Source organism: Aotus nancymaae, unplaced genomic scaffold, assembly GCF_030222135.1.
Source record: "Aotus nancymaae isolate 86718 unplaced genomic scaffold, 86718_ANA_hifiasm-v0.15.2.pri h1tg000097l, whole genome shotgun sequence".
NCBI classification, from domain to species: domain Eukaryota; kingdom Metazoa; phylum Chordata; class Mammalia; order Primates; family Aotidae; genus Aotus; species Aotus nancymaae.
In genome coordinates this window covers 2,453,626-2,474,995 of record NW_026988512.1, presented here as the reverse complement: position 1 = coordinate 2,474,995, position 21,370 = coordinate 2,453,626, and the positions used below count along the sequence as shown (strand labels likewise).

The 21,370-nt window shown below is 46.0% G+C and overlaps 1 protein-coding gene across 4 annotated transcripts in view; it reads left to right on the top strand.

Moving 5' to 3' along the window:
* The window catches only part of CHRNA6 (cholinergic receptor nicotinic alpha 6 subunit), a 31,900-nt gene extending 12,183 nt beyond the window's left edge, over positions 1 to 19,717 (top strand). The window contains exons 1-6 of one of the 4 annotated variants that reach the window (XM_012476096.2): positions 3,974 to 4,401; positions 7,004 to 7,143; positions 13,309 to 13,353; positions 15,259 to 15,368; positions 15,471 to 16,449; positions 19,051 to 19,717. In XM_012476096.2, the coding sequence (XP_012331519.2) occupies positions 4,251 to 4,401; positions 7,004 to 7,143; positions 13,309 to 13,353; positions 15,259 to 15,368; positions 15,471 to 16,449; positions 19,051 to 19,182 (1,557 nt within the window). In that variant the 5' untranslated portion in view covers positions 3,974 to 4,250 and the 3' untranslated portion in view covers positions 19,183 to 19,717. Of the gene's footprint in view, positions 1 to 3,973; positions 4,402 to 7,003; positions 7,144 to 13,308; positions 13,354 to 15,258; positions 16,508 to 19,050 lie in introns of those variants that run through there. The other 3 variants (XM_012476094.3, XM_012476095.3, XM_012476097.2) reach the window with 3 other exon arrangements.
* The last annotated feature ends 1,653 nt before the right edge of the window (positions 19,718 to 21,370 follow it).

Sequence of the window (21,370 nt, the reverse complement as noted above, 5' to 3'; positions counted from 1 at the left end):
TTCTGTCTGGCATTATGTCCACTGTTTCAACTCCCTGTATTAACTGGCCTTGGTCTCCTCACCAGGTGCAGTGGATCAAGGGGATCTGTGGTGAATAATGACACAGGTGGGGCTAACCTCGGATAACACAGGTGGGGCTAACCTCGGCCCATGTCGGTAACAGCTTTCTAGAAATATATTGAACATACAAAGTATTCATGGATTGCTTTAAGGTTAAAGCACACCTCTGACAGGACAGACCTAGATTGGAATTCCAGCTCAGCCACTGATCAGCCGCGACGTGCCTTTAAGTGAGTCACCTTCCCTCCCTGAGTGTCACCTAACCTGCAAAATCGATTCTTGCTTCATAGAACTGCTGTGAGGATTGAAAGTGAGAATTTAGAGACCCTGGCATGGTGACTGGCACACAGGACGTGCTCAGAGGGAGCTCTAGTTATTATTCAATGTCTGAACGGTCTCAACACAGTTTTAACTTTCACTGCTTGACTCCACCCCAGGTTCTAAGCCTCTCTTTTTTTCTTAAAATTTGGATGGACAAAAGATGGGCATTGTAGAGTTAATTGGAGCCTCCCTTATAATTAGCGATTTATTAAATGTTTCTTTGTGGTTTAAAATTAGCATTTAATTTGAATACTTACCCTGCTGCTGTTTCATTTTCCCTGCGTGATTTGGAAATGTCAAGAGTGGTGGATGTGAAATGCTACCGACTCAGGATTTGAACATGTGAGAGTTAATGACAGTGGATATTTTAAAAAAGCAGATGGGATCATTAAATTATTGATGATGTTTTTTGCTGCAGTGGAGTTATAAATAATACATGTTTAAAGGGCTATTTCCTTTATATTTCTTTATGGAGAACTAAAGAATGTTCTCATTTTGAGTTTAAAGAGAACTGACAGTTGGAGTAAGGTCAACAAAAATGTTCATTGGTGCAGTTTCTATGCCAAAAAACCCTCAAACTTCAAACAAGACCATAATCAATCGTATATGACCGTATCAAATTGTCTTTGTTTTCAGATCAGAATGAAGTACTGGATCTAATTTAGCAAATGGGAGTGGAGGGAAAGCTTAAAATAGTTTTTATAATAAAAGTTTCACATTAAACAGTATCACCTCTTTTTTTTCCTCAGAAAACCTCCAAATCGAAATGAGCCTCTATGAATAAAACAAAAAGAAACCCAACAATTATTCTCTGAATTCCTAACACATTAGCTCTTTAGAATGTATTTCTTATTTCTTATTATTATTTTTTTCAAGGCAGGCTCTCATCTCACTCTGTTGCCTAGGCTGGAGTACAGTGGTCAAAGCACAGCTCACTGCAGACTTGATCTCCTGGGCTCAAGGGATCCTCTCACCTTAGCCTCCCAAGTAACTGGGACTACAGGCAGGCACCACCACACCCAGCCAAGAATATATAATTTTTTAAAAGGGATGACATAGAGGGACTGGGGACAGATAGTGAGGGAAACTATGAAACCGACTATGGTTACCCTCCACCCAGCATTGGCTTTTTATGGATCTGTGAGTTCCCAGAAGTCATATGCAAAATTCTGTTTAATCTGCATATGTATATGGGGAGGTATAGGATCCATAGTTTCTTTCTTTCTTTCTTTTTTTCTTTGAGATGGAGTGTCACTCTGTCGCCCAGGCTGGAATACAGTGGCGTGATCTCAACTCACTGCAACCTCCACCTCCTGGGTTCAAGTGATTCTCCTGCCTCAGCCTCCTGAGTAGCTGGGACTACAGGTGTACACCACCACACCCAGCTAATTTTTTTTGTATTTTAAGTAGAGTTGGGGTTTTATCATGTTGGCCAGGCTGGTCTTAAACTCCTGACCTCGGCCTCCCAAAGTGCTGGGATTACGGGTGTCAGCCACCACGTCTAAGGATCCTTAGGTTCAATCTGACTCATGGACATGAAAAAGTTAAGATCCACTGCTTCTTTCCAGTTCCCTTTAAAAATGGCTACGAGGAATGAGGGGCAAAGTGGAGTGGGCAATAAGGCACGGGAGACACCAAAGCACTGCCAATGTTAATTAGCTTCTGTCCGTCCAGGGCTCCATGTATCCCCCCACCCCCCTTCATCCTTTCCACCTCAGGAAACCATGGACAGCACTCTAGAGTTTAGACCGTTTCAACAATATAGCTGAACAGAAACGAATTCCTGGAATATGAGCATGAAACAGTATCAAGTAACATGAGGAAAAAACAGGAAGTCTTTAAATCTTTTGTTTTCTGATTTTTAATTTTATTTTTTGAAAACATGTTTATTTTCTCCCCATGTGTTTGCTTTTAACTTCCATCTCTGCAATTTTCTTTACTTTCTCTTTCTTTCTTTGAGACAGAGTTTCACTCTTGTTGCCAAGGCTGGAGTGCAATGGCATAATCTCAGCTCACTGCAACCTCCACCTCCCGGGTTCAAGTGATTCTCCTGACTCAGCCTCCTGAGTAGCTGGGATTACAGGCACCCGCCACCACACACAGCTAATTTTTTGTATTTTTATTAGAGATGGGGTTTCACCATGTTGGTCAGGCTGATCTCGAACTCCTGACCTCAGGTGATCCACCCGCCTTGGCCTCCCAAAGTGCTGGGATTACAGGCGTGAGTCACTGTGCCCAGCCTTTTTTTTTGAGAAAGGGTGTTACTCTGTCACCCAGTCTGGAGTGCAGTGACATGATTGGGGCTTACTGCAGCCTTGAACTCCTGCACTCGGGTGATCCTCGCATCTCACCCTCTCGAGTAGCTGGAACTACAAGTGCACGCCACCACGCCCAGCTAATTGTTTGTGTATTTTTTGTAGAAACCTGGTTTCACCATGTTGCCCAGGCTGGTCTCAAACTCCTGAGCTCAAGGGATCTTGAGCTTGGCCTCCCCTAGTGCCGGGATTATAGGCGTGAGTCACACCACGCCTGGTCTTTCTTCAGTTCTAATTCCTCTTTAACCAACACTGATCTGGTCAGAGGCTCAATTAATTAGAAACCCACTGACATTAAACTTATACAGAAAAGAGGAAAATTATAAGAAAAGCAGTTTAACAAGGATATTTATTTATTTATTTTTGAGACAGGGTCTTACTCTGCCACCCAGGTTGGAGTGAAGTGATGCCATCTCAGCTCACTACAGCCTCTGTCTCTCAGGCTCAACTGATTCTCCTGCCTCAGCCTCCTGGGCCACTGGGACTACAGGTGCACACCATTATGCCCTGATAATTTCTGTATTTTTAGTAGAGATGGGGTTTTGCCATATTGCCCAGGCTGGTCTCGAACTCCTGACCTCAAGTGATCCATCTGCCTCAGCTCACAAAGTGCTGGGATTACAGGCATGAGCACATTTATTTACTTTTGAGACAGGGTCTTGCCTCTGTCTCCCAGGCTGGTGTGCAGTGGTGTGATCTCAGATCACTGCACTAAACCTACCAGGCTCAAGTGATCCTCCCACCTCAGCCTCCCAAGTAGCTGGGGCCACAGGCACGCACCAGCATGCCTCAGCTAATTTTCTATTTTTTGTAGAGATGAGGTCTCCCTATGTTGCCCAGGCTGGTCTTGAACTCCTGGCCTTAAGAGATCCTCTTGCCTTGGCCTCCCAAAGTACTGGGATTACAGGCATGATCCACCATGCTTTGCCATGAGAATATTTAAATAAATGTGAAAATATCCAGGTGTATCCATTCCTCTCATTCTCTGACATCTAGTCTCTAGTCCTGGATGAGCACTGAACTCAGAAACTCAGGAAGACAAGGCACTGGAAGCCCTGGAGTCAGAAACAAAAAGAAAAACAAACTTGTGTTCTCTCTAAGCTGCGTTCATTAAGACAGAAATGCGGATTCATATTTTAGAAAGTTTTCTAACACGGTTAAGCTTTGATCAACTGGAGAACTCACGAATCAGAACAAACTTGCTGGGACCTAGCGTGAGCTTTACCTGTAGTTGGAGCTCAGTGAATCCTCCTGATTACGGTTGAGATCGCACCACTGAAAGGTCCCAGCCACTCACAAGTGTTCGTCCTCCAGGGGTCCTGTCTGCCTCAGCATTTCCTCTCTGCCTTTCTTCACCTTTCTTGCATGAAGCCGCATCTAGGCTGCTAGGAAATGTGATGACTCATCTGACATCAGATTGCATCCTTTTTATTCACCCTTCATGTCTGCCTCAGTCTCTGCTACTGGGAATAGCTGTGTGCAGTCATGGGGATGTTTTGGTTTCTCAGAAGACACACACAGATTGCAGTGGGCTTCTGATGATGTCGAGGTTGGATGCGTGCGGCCGAGAGCTCTGTTTTCCACAATCCTTTGCCTAGAAAAAAGGAATCCAAGTGTGTTTTAACTATGCCGACCAGCACAGGGCAGGGATTCCTTCACAGGGGCTTGTGTCTCTGGCTGTGTGTGTTCACACCTTTCTTTAAAGGTAGGTTTTATTTCTGCTTATCTGTTCCCTTTGTAGCTACATGTATTTACTCTATTTTCTAGTTGTGCTTGAGAAGATATATTAATAGAAGAGTCTATGGTCTGCATAGGAGCCACCACTGTTACAACTGCTAATTAATCTATTTGTTTTTTATTCATTAGGTGTAACACAAAAGATGAAATCTGAGGGGTAGGGTGGGGAGGAGAGGACCATGAAACATAGTGTAAGCCATATTTCATTTTATTTTCCCAATTAAAGTATAATAAGAAGAATGAAAGAAGAATAAAGCATAAGAAGAATCAAAGTATAATAAGAATTAATTATTATGAATAAGAATAATAAGTTTACTATTCTTAATAGTAAGTTTATTAACAAAGAATAAGAAGAAGAATGATACAGTTTTCTATCATCTCTGCTGTGGCTGTGTTGAACCTATTTATTTATAGTCATGTTTAATATTTTTTCAAAGTGATAATTTATTTGCCAGCTGATATGATTACTCAGTCAATGAACCCTTCCATTTTCTAGGTGATCACGTTCGTTTCGGGAAACTTGTCACATTACTATGCTGAAATGTGTCTCAAGAGTAAGATAATTCATTTTAAAAGTTACTGGTGTTCTGAACAAAATCACATTTCTGTGCTGTTAGGTTTGCAGGGGACTTGCTTTTCAAGGCTGTTGGAGGGTTTAGCTGCTATCAAATGCCCCGAGGAGGAAGACAGTGGGTGATGAGGAGGGTTATTTGTTGTCTGTCATGGAGAAATATGTTTACCATGATTAATTATGATGGCAAGAATGATGTTTTACCTTAAATTTGTCCTTCCCGCTAAAACCCTAGTGTTTCAATGTTTCTAAAGGCATTCACCAGGCAACTCTTAGCATTTGGTAATTTAACAGAAAGCTTTTCATTCGTTTTGCCTGATGAGCTTTTCAATCCCTTTCCATTTTCTTCTTTCAATGTATAAATCCCTTTGGTAAATTAGTGGAATCCTATGTTAGGTATAAAATTTGAATTCTGTGTGGGAAAATGCAGAAGAGGTAGTGATGAAATGAATTATGTCAAATGAGGACAAGGAACCCCACTTTTAAGGTTTTCTTGGAAAACGAAGAGATATGCATAAAGTTATTATCTAGAATTTAGTGAATGAATGTGCGATTATTTAAGAACCATGTTCCATTTTTAAAAAATGTGTCAAGTAAATTTGTCTTAAAAACCTTGCATTCTCAGAAATCTCCAAAGTAACTGAATTTCAAAGTTGATTGTTTTATTCTAAGTTCTGGGGTGTATGTGTCGGGTGTGCAGGTTTGTTACATAGCTAAACGCGTGCCGAGGTGGTTTGCTGCACCTGTCGACGCATCACCTAGGTATTAAGCCCAGCACGCATTAGCTATTTTTCCCAATGCTCTTCCTCCCTTGACCCCTCAGGCCCCAATGTGTGTTGTTCCCTTCCCTATGTCCGGTGTTCTCATTGTTCAGCTCCCCCTTTTAAGTGAGAACATGCAGTGTTTGCTTTTTTTGTTCCTGTGTTAGTTTGCTGAGGATAACAGCTTTGAGCTCCATCCATGTCCCTGCAAAACACATGATCTTGTTCCTTTTTATGGCTGCATAGTATTCCATGGTGTTTGTATACACCACATTTTCTTTATCCAGTCTATTATTGACGGGCATTTGGGTTGATTCCATGTCTTTGCTATTGTGAATAGTGCTGCAGTGAACATACGTGTGCATGTATCTTTACAACAGAATGATTTATATTCCTTTGTGTATATACCCTGTAATGGGATTGCCGGGTCAAATGGTATTTCAGGTTCTAGGTCTTTGAGGAATCTCCACATTGTCTCCCACAATGGTTGAACTAATTTACACTCCAGTGTAAAAGTGTACCTATTTCTCCACGGCGTCACCAACATCTGTTATTTTTTGACTTTTTAATAATTGCCATTCTGACGGGCGTGAGATGGCATCTCATTGTGGTTTTGATTTGCATTCCTCTAATGACCAGTGATGTTGACCTTTTTTTCATGTTTGTTGGCCTCATGTATGTCTTCTTTTGAGAAGTGTCTGTTCATGTCCTCAAAGTTGATTTTTTAAAAGAGCTTGACTTTCCAGGACCATCATGAAATTACTAGTTATTCCAGTTTGCTTGGTGCAGATTCCCCAGCTAAGCACCTTGCTGGTGTAGACACAGATGTTAGTCGGATCAGTATTTTAGACAAGAAAGGACAGGATTTTCCTTAATTACTGAAAAGAGTCTAGAGTTGCTTTAGTTACATAAGCAAAGATTCCAAGCCTTGTGTCTACTCCTTTATATCTGCAGTGCCTTAGACTTGAAGAAATGCTCTGACCAACATCATTGGCTTTGACATTGCTCTAGTCCTGAAATGCAGGCCTTGCTGTTTTTATGGTAAAGGTGAACAGCCGAGGCACAGAGGGTGGGGCGAGATGGGTGCTGGTGGAGCACGCACAGGCGGGGAAGGCACCAGGATGCAGTCATGGGCTGGGACGTCCGCTCCCCACAGGGCCTGGAAGGAATTGCCCAGAATCTCTGCAGTGGCCAGTGGCCCGGCTGGCTCTAACTCTCCCGTCTATTTGGCCTCGCAGGCTGTGCGGGCTGTGCAACTGAGGAGAGGCTCTTCCACAAACTGTTTTCTCATTACAACCGGTTCATCAGGCCCGTGGAAAATGTTTCCGACCCCGTCACGGTGCACTTTGAAGTGGCCATCACCCAGCTAGCCAACGTGGTGAGTGCTCTCTGATGAGAGCTTTCCCCGGCATTGTTGTACTTTTGCATGTGGTAAATGAAGGAATTTTAGAAATACAGATAAACGCAAATCTACACAGGATCTGGCCCTTCAAAGCCATCCGCATTTGGGAGGGAGGCACTTTTCCCACTGATGTTGCAACTGTCTGTGTTGAAGCAGCGTTTTTCCTGGAAGTGCTTTCAGAGCCAGTTTATGAAACAGAGTTGCAGGGGAGTGAAAGGGAGCTAACTTCATGGGGCACCCATTATGCACGCGACACCTATTTACACTGTGTGGCCAACATCTTCATCTCACTGCTGAGGAAACAGAAGCTCGGCTAAGTGACTTTCCCGGGGTCGTACAACTTCAAAATGGCAAAATTGAGATTTAACCCCAAAGCTCATGCCATTTTCACTCCACAGTTAAAATTGCTTTAAGGCCGAGAGCAGTGGCTCATGCCTGTAATCCCAGCACTTTGGGAGGCTGAGGCAGGCAGATCCCTTGATCTCAAGAGTTCGAGACCAGCCTGAGCAACATAGCAATATCCCGTCTCTACAAAAATGCAAAAATTAGCTAGGTGTGATGGCACACGCCTGTAGTCCCTGCTACTAGGGAGGCTGAGGTGGGAGGATTGCTTGAGCCCAGGAGGTCAAGGCTGCAGTGAGCCGAGATTGCACCATTGCACTCCAGCCTGGGTGACAGAGCAGGAAAGAAGAAGAAGAAGAAGAAGAATCGCTTTAAGTCTTCTGTGTTATATGAGAACAAAAAAAATGCAATTCCATTCAGCCTTGGAAAACAAAGGAGATGGGAATTTGAGGATCTAATTTAATTCCTTGCCACGGTGTTCAAGGGCAAGTGGGACCGGAGCTCGTTCTCTTGGATAATCTGTGCTCCCCATTGCAGGGAGAGGAGGTGGCGAGGCCCATGCTCTTGGGTACAGCAAGGTCTGGGCTCCAGGGCTCAGACCAAATTCCAGGAAGATGCAGGCTTAGAAGCAAAGGAGGTCTGAAGCATCTCCAGAGAGGGGCGCTAGAGCGTTCCCGAGACCACAGCACAAGGAGGGGGAGCCCCGCTCATCAAGTCAGCTACAGCCATGGATGGCGAAGGGGTCTCCTTCCTCCCAGACTTTGCTCTGTGGATGAGGCAGCGGTGGCCCTTCTGTGTACACCTGGGGAAAGACCCTCATGACAGGCATGAGTCAGGCCCCACTGCATTCTCCAGTCCATCCTTCCCAGGGGATGAAGAGGACCCTGGCCCAGTCCTCTGTCTGTGGCCCAGATGCACTAATAAAGCCAGATGTTTCCCCTCACCTGGATGTGCTCTCCCGTCCTTTAGTGAGTATTTGTTTAGTGCTCGTTCTGATCCCCGTCCCAAGCCCGGGAGCTTTGTCCTGGTTCCTGGTCTCCTGCTGGGCTGGAAGCAGTTCTCGCAGTGGACTGGGTTGTTGTGAATGGAGAGCTGAACTGAGTTTCCTCTGAAATCTGTGACGGCCACCTCACTGCATGGCATCACTCCACAACCCTGCTGGACACACCCTTGCAGGAGGTTATTTTGAAGTTGGGGCTGGGAGGGCTGGTAAATGCAGATTTTGACATTTACATTTGGTTGCTAGTATCAGAGATTAAAAGAAAACCTACAGCCTTTACAGAACAAGCTTATTCCTTACTCACAGAAATCTGAAGGTTAACAGTCCAGGAGATTAACATCGGCCAGTTTCATGGTGTTAGTGGTTGCACATCTACATTCAATTGCCCAGGTTACGCACTGCACAACTCCAGGGGATGTCACTCCCACGGACTGTGATTCTAAAGGCATAAACCAGACGCGGCGACAGTCACCAGGGTTCCTTCCGTCTTTCTATTTCACCACTCTTTGCAGGAGACTTCTCTCTGTGTTGCCTCATGGCTCAAGATAACGACTGTATTCCCATCCTCACGTTCACATTCTTGGCAAGAAATAGAAGGAAGGGAGAAAAAGGCAAAGTGTACACTCTAGACTTCTGTGATTTCCGTAAGAGCCGTTACTTTCCATCTCATTGACTATCTCCAGCTGTAAAAGAGACTTGGCGCTGCAGGATTTTAAAATTGAATTTTTATTTCTTGAGATCGTTACAGAATGACATGCAGTTGTAAGAAATAACAGAGGGATCTCTCGTAGACTCTGCCTGTTTCCCCCACTAATGTGCCCTCCATTTCTGAAATTTTGTCATTTCAACAATGGTGTGTGTAACTGGAATCATAAAGTAGGTAAACTTGAGGGACTGGGTTTCTCCCACAGCATCGTCCCTTAGAGATTCCTCCGAGTCATTAAGTGTATCAGTAGTTCATTCCTTCCGGTTGCTGACTGCTTTGTTTTTTGGGTTTTTTTTTTTTTTTTTTTTTTTTTGAAGTAGAGTCTCACTCTGTTGCCCAGGCTGGAGTGCAGTGGTGTGATCTTGGCTCACTGCAACCCACGCCTCCCAGGTTCAAGTGATTCTCCTGTCTCAGACTCCCAAGTAGCTGGGATTGCAGGCATGCGCCACTATGCTTGGCTAATTTTTGTATTTTTAATAGAGATGGGGTTTCGCCATGTTGGCCAGGCTGGTCTTGAACTCTTGACCTCAAGTGATCTGCCAGCCTCGGCCTCCAAAGTGTTGTGATTCTAGGTGTGAGCCACCTCGCCTGGCCCATGGTGCTTTGTTTATTAACTTGTCGAAGGACATTTGAGCTGATTCTAGTTTTTGGTTGATTACAAATGAAGCTGCTGTGAACATCTGCGTACAGGTTTTAGTGTAAATATAAACCTCCATGTCTCTGGGATAAATGCCCAGGAGTGCAATAGCTGTGTGTTGTCAGGTGAACTTGGGGTGGCCGAGAGAAGTGGCACAGCCAGGAGGCTCTGTCGTCCCCTCCCTTCTGGAAGGCCTCGGGGTACTCCGTCTGATCCCCAGCTTAGCCCTGGAGCACCAAGGCTTTACCTGGAAGTGTGTTTATGCCATGCAAGATGACCTTGGCCAGAAAGTTTTCTGTTTCGTTTCAGTGCAGGAGCAAGGTCAAGTGCTCCTTGGGGAGATCCAGGACAAACCCCCTGCCCAGTGTTTGTGCTGGCCTGGCGTATCTGAAATGACAAAGATAAAGCCTTGGTGCAATGCAGCCCACTTGGCCTTTCTGATCCGAGTCTCTGAGTCTGCTGCTGCTCCAGCCATGAGTCCATTTGAAATCAGAAGTCAAAGCCTTTGATGCAGCTGCTGTGTCAATGAATTGATTTTCCCAAGAAGGAGGTACAGGGTGATGTTGCCGGGAATGAGGTTGATGCTGTGGGTCTTTGGACTCCTCCAGTGGGGACGTCTCATAGCAGTGTCGTGCCCATTGGTGGGAGCTGGAATTGGATGGAGAGAGAGTACGACTTGCTCCATAGGGTCAGCTGACATCTCTGAAGGTGTCCATACCCCCATGGGCCATGTCCACACTGCCTGGAGCTTCTCCCAGCTTGTGGAGGTGAGGTTGTGGAGTCGGCTCTTGCTAACTGATCTCAGCCCTCTGAACACAGCGCGTTCATTCAGAGAGTAAGCAGGCTTTGGAGGCAGTTGGGGCTCGTGCCAGTCACCTTGGAGGCCTTCCTGGAACCGAGACTGCAGGGCTAGTCCATTCCTGACCAACGGTGAGTGGATTCATGGACACGGCCCCTGCTGGACTCTGCAGATAGCAAGGGGACTTTCATCACCAGAAGGCACTGACCGCGGGCTTGTGTAATTGTAAAGTCATGAATTGGTGAACCAGTGGCTAAGTACAGATCATTTCTTTGCTTCCCGGGACTCACAGGAACCCATATTGTAATTCCTTTGCTGACGTTTCAAACCCTGGGGCTTACCCTGTCTTGTCACAGGCCCATTTGAAAGAGGAAGCCTGGCAGGGTTACTGTTTAGAGTTTTCCAGGAGGGGCAGCAGTGGGGATGGAGTAGGGGAGAAGAGAAAGCAGGGCAGCCACGTGACCCGGGGCAGCCTGGTGTCTGAGCCTGGCCACGGCTCCCTCGGCCACCATCACAGAGCCCATTTACTCCAGAGGGCGCCTGAGTGTCTTGGGAAGCAAGGTTGGCTGGGGAAGACTTGAGACTCTACTGCTGGACACTGGGGACATACCCACAGCCCCCAGGCTGCCGCCCACAAGGCTGCTCAAGGTGCCCGCTGTGTCTTTGGTAGTTCTCCCACTGAGAGGTGGTAGCTCAGGAACTCATTACACTTGGGACGTCACCTGGAACGCTCTTCCTCCACACAGCCCTGGTCACTTAAGTGTCTGCTTAAACATTACCTCCTCAGAGAAGCCTTCTTTGCCCCTCCCGTCTAAAATAGACATGTGTGTGTCTGAGATTATGTGCATGAGTGTGCATGAGTGTGTGTGTGCATGAGTGTGTACGTGAGTGGGTGACTGCATGTGTGTGTATGAATGTGATGATTCATGAGGTGTGTGCACATAAATGTGTGCATGAGTGTGTATGAATGTGCATGCGTGAATGTGTGGTTGTGCATGAGTGTGCACGAGTGTGTACGTGTGTATGAATGACTGAGCTTGTGTATGAGTGTGCGTATGAATATGTGATTGTGCATGTGCATGAGTGTGAGTGTGTGAGTGTACATGGGTGTGTGCATGAGTGTGAGTGTGCATGAGTGTGTGTGCATGAGTGTGTGAGTGTATATGGGTGTGTGAATGTTTGTACATGTGAGTGTGAGTGTGCATGAGTGTGTGTGCATGAGTGTGTGAGTGTATATGGGTGTGTGAATGTTTGTACATGTGTGTGTGAGTGTGCGTGAGCGTGTGTGCATGAGTGTGTGAGTGTATATGGGTGTGTGAATGTGTGTACATGTGAGTGTGAGTGTGCATGTGTGTGTCCACACATGGACCGTTCCATCCGTCTTTATTTGTCTTCATAGGCCTCGTCACTATCTTATGTTATAGTATAGATCTATTAGTAATTTTATGTCTCCCATCTGACGGCTAAGACACTTGAAGGCAGGACATCCCAATATTTATAGAGCACACAGTGGTTACTAAATACGTATTTGTGTAGTGAATGATCAAAGTGGTGACTTGGGTGGGGTAGTGGCAGTGGGTGAGTAGCAGCTGCCAGCAGGAAACTCCATGGTGGCCAAGGCCGACGTATTTTTTTTTTTAATTTGAGACGGAGTCTTGCTCTGTGGCCCAGGCTGGAGTGCAATGGCGCGATCTTGGCTCAGTGCAACCTCTGCCTAGCGTTCAAGCGATTCTCCTGCCTTAGCCTCCTGAGTAGCTGGGATTACAGGCACCCACCACCACACCCAGCTAATTTTTATTGTTGTTGAGATGGAGTCTCGCTCTGTCGCCAGGCTGCAGTGCAGCGGCGCAGTCTTAGCTCACTGCAACCTCTGCCTCCCAGGTTCAAGTGATTCTCCTGCCTCAGCCTCCCAAGTAACTGGGACTACAGGCATGAGCCATGACGCCCAGCCAGTTTTTGTATTTTTTAGTAGAGCCGGGATTTCACCATGTTGGCCAGGATGGTGTCGATCTCTTGACCTTGTGATCTGCCCGCCTCGGCCTCCCAAAGTTCTGGGATTACAGGCGTGAGCCACTGCACCCGGCCCCCTATTTTTTTGTATTTTTAGTGGAGATGGGATTTCACCATGTTGGCCAGGTTGGTCTGGAACTCCTGACCTCAGGTGATCCACCCACCTCGGCTTCCCAAAGTGCTGGGATTACAGGCGTGAGCTACTGCGCCCTGCGGAGGCTGACATTTTAAGGTAGGTTCCCGTGGCAGGCTTTCAGGACTCAGAGCCTGGAGAACCCTGAGATATGAGGATGGGAGGAATTTAGGGAACAGGCAAAAACACTAAGCCGGGTTGCAATCCCCTCCACGGCCTGCAGCATCTCCCTCCCTCCTCCTGCTGCCGCTCTTTTCCTCCCTTCCTTTCATGGAACTAGAAACCTTTATAGGCTGCAGAGATCAGAAGCGCTTCATCCCTGAAAGAGTTTAAGGCCACGTTTAAAGGGCCGGGGAGATGTGGAAATGCTGCACTTCTGGTTGCATGCCGGATGCTTTTCAGACATTACCTTTCAGTCTTCTTCCGTTGGCATGAATAAGTCAGATTTGGTTCTTTTCAGTTGTCATTTCTGCGTAGCACATTTGAGGCTAAACATATTATTTCTTCTTCCCAGGATGAAGTAAACCAGATCATGGAAACCAATTTGTGGCTGCGTCATGTATGTGCCTATATCATGTGTCAGCTTAATGATGTCCAATGGATAAAACCCATAAGCATTCCTTCAGCACTGCCTTGCAGGAAAAAAAAAACAACCATAAGCACTACCTCGCTCCATCTCCAGCTGGTTAAAGAATATAAAATATTACCCACCAGGTCATCGCCAAAGCCTAAAGTTCAGCTCTGGTAACAGCTGACTTGATGCACGCTTCACAGGTGCAGACACCTGGTGACAGAGGTTCCTCTGACACAGAGATTTCCATTCTTCCTGCTTGCTGCTCTCAGATCTCCCATTTTTATCTGTAACTTGAGCTCGAGGGTCTGAGGCTTGCCTGCTTGACCAGGCTTGGAGAAGTCAGTAGCTGAGCATAGGAAGATGTATGTGAGATTCCCAGCAGCTGGTGTTATCAGTTATACCCTCTCTTCCTTAAGAAAGTCTTGGCCGGGCACAGTGGTTCACGCCTGTAATCCCAGCACTTTGAGAGGCTGAGGCAGTTGGATCACCTGAAGTCAGGAGTCCGAGACCAGCCTGGGCAATATGGTGAAATTCCGTCTCCAATAAAAATACAAAATTAGCCAGGTGTGGTGGTGGGTGCCGGTAATCCCAGCTACTCAGGAGGCTGAGGCCAGAGAATCTCTTGAACCTGGGAGGCGGAGGTTGCAGTGACCCGAGATTACGCCACTGCACTCTAGCCCGGGGTGACAGAACACGACTCTGTCTTGAAGATAAAAAAAAAAAAAGGAAAGAAAGGAAGTCTTAATCTTTTATACAGATTTTGTTAAAAAACAAGACAAAACTTACCATCATACCCTTGAGCTTTTTGGTATTAGAAATGGGATGCCACTCCAGTGTGAGTATGGCTCATGGAACATGGAAGTTGAGCCAGAAACTTTGACAAGCTAACTAATAATCAATAGATAATCATCTAATGAAATATTTGCCAAACCAGCTCAGCTATTTAGCCCCCTTTTCCCCATGGATATAATTGTTCAGATTTTGATAGAAACCAATACATTCTTCAAATAAGAATGGATTTTTGGCCAGGCTCAGTGGCTCATGCCTATAATTCCAGCATTACGGGAGGCCGAGGCAGGCAGATCACAAGGTCAAGAGATCGTGACCATCCTGGCCAACATGGTGAAACCCCCTCTCTACTAAAAATACACATACAAACACAAAAAAACAAAGAATGCATTTTTTTTCCTTTTTTTTTTTTTGATGGAGTCTTACTCTGTCACTCAGGCTGGAGTGCAGTGGCACAATCTCGGCTCACTGCAACCTCCACCCCCCAGGTTCAAGTGATTCTCCTGCCTCGGTTTCCTAAGTAGCTGGAACTACAGGTGAGTGTCACCACACCCGGCTAATTTTTTGTATTTTTAATTAAGACGGGGTTTCACCTGTTAGCCAGGCTGGTCTCAATCTCCTGACCTCGTGATCCGCCCGCCTTGGCCTCCCAAAGTGCTAGGATTACAGGCCTGAGCTACCATGCCTGACATATTTTTCTTTTTCAAAAACAGCTGTTGAGCCATCATAAAATTATCATTGGAAGAAAGCTATCAAGAAACAAATTTTTTTTTTTCCAGACAGAGTCTCACTCTGTCAACCAGGCTGAATACAGTCGTGCAATCTCAGCTCACTGCAAACTCCACCCCCCAGGTTCAAGCGATACTCCTGCCTCAATCTCCCAAGTAACTGATATTTCAGGCATGTGCCATGACTGCTGGCTAATTTTTGTATTTTTAGTAGAGATGAGGTTTCACTATGTTGACCAGGCTGGTCTCAAACTCCTGATCACAAGTGATCTGCCCCTCGGCCTCCCAAAGTGCTGGGATTACAAGTGTGAGCCAACGGGCCTGATAAGAAAGTTTTTAAGAAATTTTAAAAGCTGATTTCTATTCATTTTAGATCTGGAATGATTATAAATTGCGCTGGGATCCAACGGAATACGACGGCATTGAGACTCTTCGCGTTCCTGCGGATAAGATTTGGAAGCCCGACATTGTTCTCTATAACAAGTATGGGTCTCTGACCGCTGAGTCTCTTTCCAAAGCTGCCGTTGGTGTATTCTGGCGCACAGCAAAGGGAGCGTTACTAATGGCGTCTGACTTACTTTGCAGTGCTCTTGGTGACTTCCAAGTCGAAGGCAAGACAAAAGCTCTTCTTAAATACAATGGCACGATAACCTGGTCTCCACCAGCTATTTTTAAGAGTTCCTGTCCTATGGATATCACCTTTTTCCCTTTTGATCATCAAAACTGTTCACTAAAATTTGGTTCCTGGACGTATGACAAAGCTGAAATCGATCTTCTAATCATTGGATCCAAAGTGGATATGAATGACTTTTGGGAAAACAGTGAATGGGAAATTATTGACGCCTCTGGCTACAAACATGACATAAAATACAACTGCTGTGAGGAGATATACACAGATATAACCTATTCTTTCTACATTAGAAGATTGCCGATGTTTTACACGATTAATCTGATCATCCCCTGTCTCTTTATTTCATTTCTAACCGTGTTGGTCTTTTACCTTCCTTCGGACTGTGGTGAAAAAGTGACGCTTTGTATTTCAGTCCTGCTTTCTCTGACTGTGTTTCTGCTGGTCATCACAGAAACCATCCCGTCCACCTCTCTGGTGGTCCCACTGGTGGGTGAGTACCTGCTGTTCACCATGATCTTTGTCACACTGTCCATCGTGGTGACCGTGTTTGTGTTGAACATACACTACCGCACCCCGACGACACACGCCATGCCCAGGTGGGTGAAGACGGTTTTCCTGCAGCTGCTGCCCCAGGTCCTGCTGATGAGGTGGCCTCTGGACAAGACAAGGGGCACAGGCTCTGATGCAGTGCCCGGAGGCCTTGCCAGGAGGCCTACCAAGGGCAAGTTTGTGAGCCGTGGGGAACCCAGACAGTTTAAAGAATGCTTCCATTGTCACAAATCAAATGAGCTTGCCACCAGCAAGAGAAGATTAAGCCATCAGCCGTTACAGTGGATGGCGGAAAATTCGGAGCACTCACCTGAAGTTGAAGATGTGATTAACAGTGTTCATTTCATAGCAGAAAACATGAAGAGCCACAATGCAACCAAGGAGGTAAACGTGCGTCCCCTCCACATGCCTTCGGGCGCTCTGGAGACACAGTCAGACCTTTGTGAGTTTTGTTCCTGAGAGGGTCAGGCAGCCTTGCTGAGATCTGGCTCTGTTATTATATGGTTATGGGTGGACTGACGGGGTCAGACCTGCAGGTGCCAACAGCCCCAGAGCAAATCTCCACCTCCAGAGATGTGAACTCAAAAAAATTGGCTTAAAATAAACATTCAGGGCCAGGCGCCGTGGCTCACGCCTGTAATCCCAGCACTTTGGGAGGCCGAGGTGGGCAGATCACCTGAGGTCAGGAGTTTCAGACCAGCATGGCCAACATGGTGAAACCCCATCTCTACTAAAAATACAAAAATCAGCCAGGTGTGGTGGCACAGGCCTGTAATCCTAGCTACTTGGGAGGCTGAGGCAGGAGAATCACCTGAATCCAGGAGGCGGAGGTTGCAGTGAGCTGAGATTGTGCTCCTGCACTCCAGCCTGAGCAACAGAGCAAGACTCCATCTCAAAAATAAAAATAAATAAATAAACGTTCAGGGCAACCTCAGTTAATGAAACCAAGAGCCCCAGCCTGGGCAACATAGCAAGGCCCTATCCTACTAACAAACAAACAAACAAATTAGCAGGCGTGTTGGTGTGCGCCTATAGTCCCAGCCATTTAAGAGGCTGAGGTGGGAGGATTGCTTGAGCCCAGCAGTTCGAGGCTGCAGGTTGGGAGACAGAAGACAGAGCAGGACCCTGTCTCACACACACACACAAAAACAGCCCCTGAACGAGAAACAGTGGCAAATAAAAAGATAGAGAAAAGCTGCCCCAGAGGGAAGGAGAAATGAGCTCAGAGCAGCGTGCAGCCTGGGGGTGCTGGGAGAAGTGGGAAAGGCGGGAGTGCGTTCCTTCTGGCAGCTCTGGTCCCACTTCTACTCGAGAGGGATTTAGGTGCTGGTGAAATGAGCCCCAGGGATATTTTTAGCATTCACGTACTCTGCTCCTGCTGCCCAGAGTCTAACTATAGCAGCATGCACCTCCCTCAGCCTCCAAAGACAGAGCTCAAGAGAATCATGCCAATTTCCCATACCACGTGGGTGATTAGCTGAGGTCATCTGAAACTCAGGCCAGGTGTCTGGATTTGACCTCGGACTGCAGCTGCCGGCAGCCATCGCTCCTGGTGAAAGGGGACTGTGAGACGGAAAGTCCGCCCTGCCCTGTTGGTGCAGAGGGCAGACGCTCTGGATGGCTGTCCTGCAGGTGTGTCACGGGACAAGAGAGCCCAGAAAGATTCACCTTCGTGGTGACAGCTTCATATAATTTAAAATTTTTGTCTCTACAATAAATACAAAAATTAGCGGGGCGTGGTGGTGGATGCCTGTAATCCCAGCACTTCCAGAGACCAAGGCTGGAGGATTTTTTAAGGCCAGAAGTTTGAGACCAGCCTGAGCAACATATTGAGACCCTGTTTCTAAAAAACAAATTTTTTTTCCTTTTGTTTTTAAAAAAAATTTTTTTTAAATGTGCCAAGCCTGTTGCCCCAGCTATTTGGGAAGCTAAGGCTGAAGGATTGCTTAAGCCTAGGAGTTCCAGGTTCCAGTGAGCCCCAGTCACACCACTGCACTCTAGCCTGGGCAACACAGCAAAATCCTGTTCCTAAAAAAATTTTTTTTTTAATCTAAGAGACAGCTGCTGTTGACTTAATCACTACCAGTTAGGGCTCTCAAGACACCACTGTGGAGACAGTGGCAGAAGGCTGGAGGGTCGGGAACTGCGAGAAACATGACTAGCTCTCCGCGGCCAGCATCCCTTTGAGGGCCAGAGGACTACCTCTTCCTGATAAAGAGGTCCTCAATCATACTCCACATCCGCCATCCCCAGCGGCAGCCCCCGCCTCAAACTCATTCCCCAGACTTGCCACGGAGCCAGACTACCCAGCATTGCAAAGTATGAGTCTAGCGCTCTGAACAGCTGCTTCTCAGGGGTGTCTCTTGCAGTTAGGAAAGGTCCCCGGTGACCCATGGAGTCGGGGCTTTACCGGAGAGTCTGCTGTCTGAGGCACTCATGGAGGCTGTGCAACCGCCCTCTGCAGACAAAACAAAATTTCTTATGTGTTGATTTGCAGTAGCTTTGAAGGTAAAAGAAAAAAAAGAAAAAAAAATTTCTTATGTGTCCTATACAGGAGACACGGATTCACCAAAGTAACACCAATATTCTCTTTATTTTTATTTTTATTTATTTATTTTTTGAAATGAAATCTCTCACTCTGCCACCCAGGATGGAGTGCAGTGGTGAGATCTTGGCTCACTGCAACCTCTGCCTCCCGGGTTCAAGCGATTCTCCTGCCTCAGCCTCCTGGGTAGCTGGGATTACAGGTGCCCACCACTATGCCCAGCTAATTTTTGTATTTTTAGTAGAGATGGGGTTTCACCATGTTTGGCCAGGCTGGTCTCAAACTCCTGACCTCAGGTGATCTGCCCGCCTTGCCAATATTTGCTTTAAAACGTGCCGGAGAAATCTCCTTTGAAAGAGAAGCAGCTTATTGATGAAACAAAGCATGTTTCTTATGGTTTTGTTTCTTTAAACCAGCTCTAATTTTTGTTTGCGTTTCAGGTAGAGGATGACTGGAAGTACGTGGCCATGGTGGTGGACAGAGTATTTCTTTGGGTATTTATAATTGTCTGTGTGTTTGGAACTGCGGGGCTATTTCTACAGCCACTACTTGGGAACACAGGAAAATCTTAAAATGTATTTTCCTTTATGTTCAGAAAGTTACAGACACCATATTTGTTCTGCATTCCTTGCCACAAGGAAAGGAACGCAAAGGCTTCCTACCCAAGTCCCCCATCTACCAAAGCTGATGGCTAGATGGAAAACGAGGACTTTCTTGTACATTGGGAGGCGGCGTATCCTCCGATGTAGCACAGGGGGAGAAGTGGATGTGTCACGACACTAGTGCGCAGATGAGGCATTACCCACGGTTACAGTATTCGGCCACGCTCCTCGTGTCTGTGTGTTCGGCTTCCAAGGACATGGATGACTTATCCTACAGCCTAGCAATGTGATTAGCATCAGGCCACACTAAGAAGAAGTTTTGCTGTGCCGCCAGTGAATGCTGTTTCTCAGTATCATGACATGTCAGAGATGAACTCTGGGAACTGGACCTTGCAACATTTGTGAACTGTTTGCAACACTTGTGAACTATTGCACCCTCGATTTCCTGTGCATGTCTCTGTGATGTAGCTCACACCTCTCAGCATTGTTTGATACGTTGTTTTTTCTCTTTTGAGATGAAGTTTTGCTCTTGTTGCCCAGGCTGGAGTGTAATGGCACGATCTTGGCTCACTGCAGCCTCTGCCTCCCGGGTTCAAGTGATTCTCCTGCCTCAGCCTCCCGAGTAGCTGGGATTACAAGCACGCGCCACCAAGCCCTGTTAATTTTGTATTTTTAGTAGAGATAGGATTTCTTCGTGTTGGTCAGGCTGGTCTCGAACTCCCGACCTCAAGTGATCCACCTGCCTCAGCCTCCCAAAGTGCTGGGATTACAGGCGTGAGCCACCGTGCCCGGCCCTATTAATTTTTTTTGCGGCAGAGTCTGGCTCTGTTATCCAGGCTGGAGTGCAGTGGCACGATGACGGCTTACTACCTCCTGGGTTCAAGCAATTCTCCTGCCTCAGTCTCCCAAGTAGCTGGGATTACAAGCGTCTGCCACCACACCCAGCTAATTTTTGTATTTTCAGTAGAGACGGGGTTTTGCCACGTTGGCGAAGCTGGTCTCAAACTCTTGACCACAAGTGATCCTCACGCCTCGACTTCCAAAGTGCTGGGATAACAGGCATGAGCCACTACAGCCGGCCTCAGTGACTCTTACTTTAGGGCATTTTTATTCCTTATAATATTGGTAATTATAATACTTCTTACATTTTATCTTCCTGTCTTTAAAAAAGATTGGTTGTTACTCAATACTTTATTTTTTATTGTTAAGCCCAATCAGTATCTAATTTCATTTAAAATGTTTTAACTGTGGTAAAACCACAGAACATAAAATTTCCCATCTTCACCAGCTTTAAGCATACAGTTTAATGGCACTAAATGCCTTCATGTTGTACAACCTTCACGCCCATCCACCCCCAGAACTCTTTGTCCTGCAAAACTGAAACGCTGCACCCAGTAAGCAATTCCTGCTCCTTCTCCCGTACCTCACAGGCGACCCCTGTTCTGTCTCTATGAATTTGACCACTCTGGCCACCTCATGTAAGTGGGATCATATTTTGTTTGTTCTTTTGTGACTGGCTTATTTCACTTAGCATAACAGCTTCAAGGCGCATCTATATTGTAACGTGTCAACATGTTTCTTTCCTTTTCAAGGCTGAATAATATTCCATCGTGTGTATTTACCTCACGTTATGTGTCCATTCACCTGTCAACGGACACTTGTGTTGCTTCTACCTTTTGGCTGCTGCTATGAGCTTGAGCTTACCAGTAACTCTGAGTACCTGCTTTGAGTTATCTTGGGTATATACTCATAAGTGAAACTGCTGGATCAGATGGTTATTCTATTTTTTAATTTTTGATTTTTGTGGGTACATAGTAGTCGTATGTATTTATGGGTTATGTGAGATTTTTGATATAGGCATGCACTGTGTAATAATCGCATTGGTGATTGTTATAAACGGGGTGTCCATTACCTCAAGCATTAATCCTCTGCGTTACAAACACTCCAATTATACTCTTTTAGTTATTTTTAAATGTACAATTACATTACTTTTGACTACAGTCACCCTGTTATGTTAGCAGATACTAGGTCTTATTCATTCTTATTTTGTTTTTAATTCTCTTTTTTTTTTTTTTTTGAGACGGAGTTTTGCTCTTGTTACCCAGGCTGGAGTGCAATGGCGCGATCTCGGCTCGCTGCTACCTCTGTCTCCTGGGTT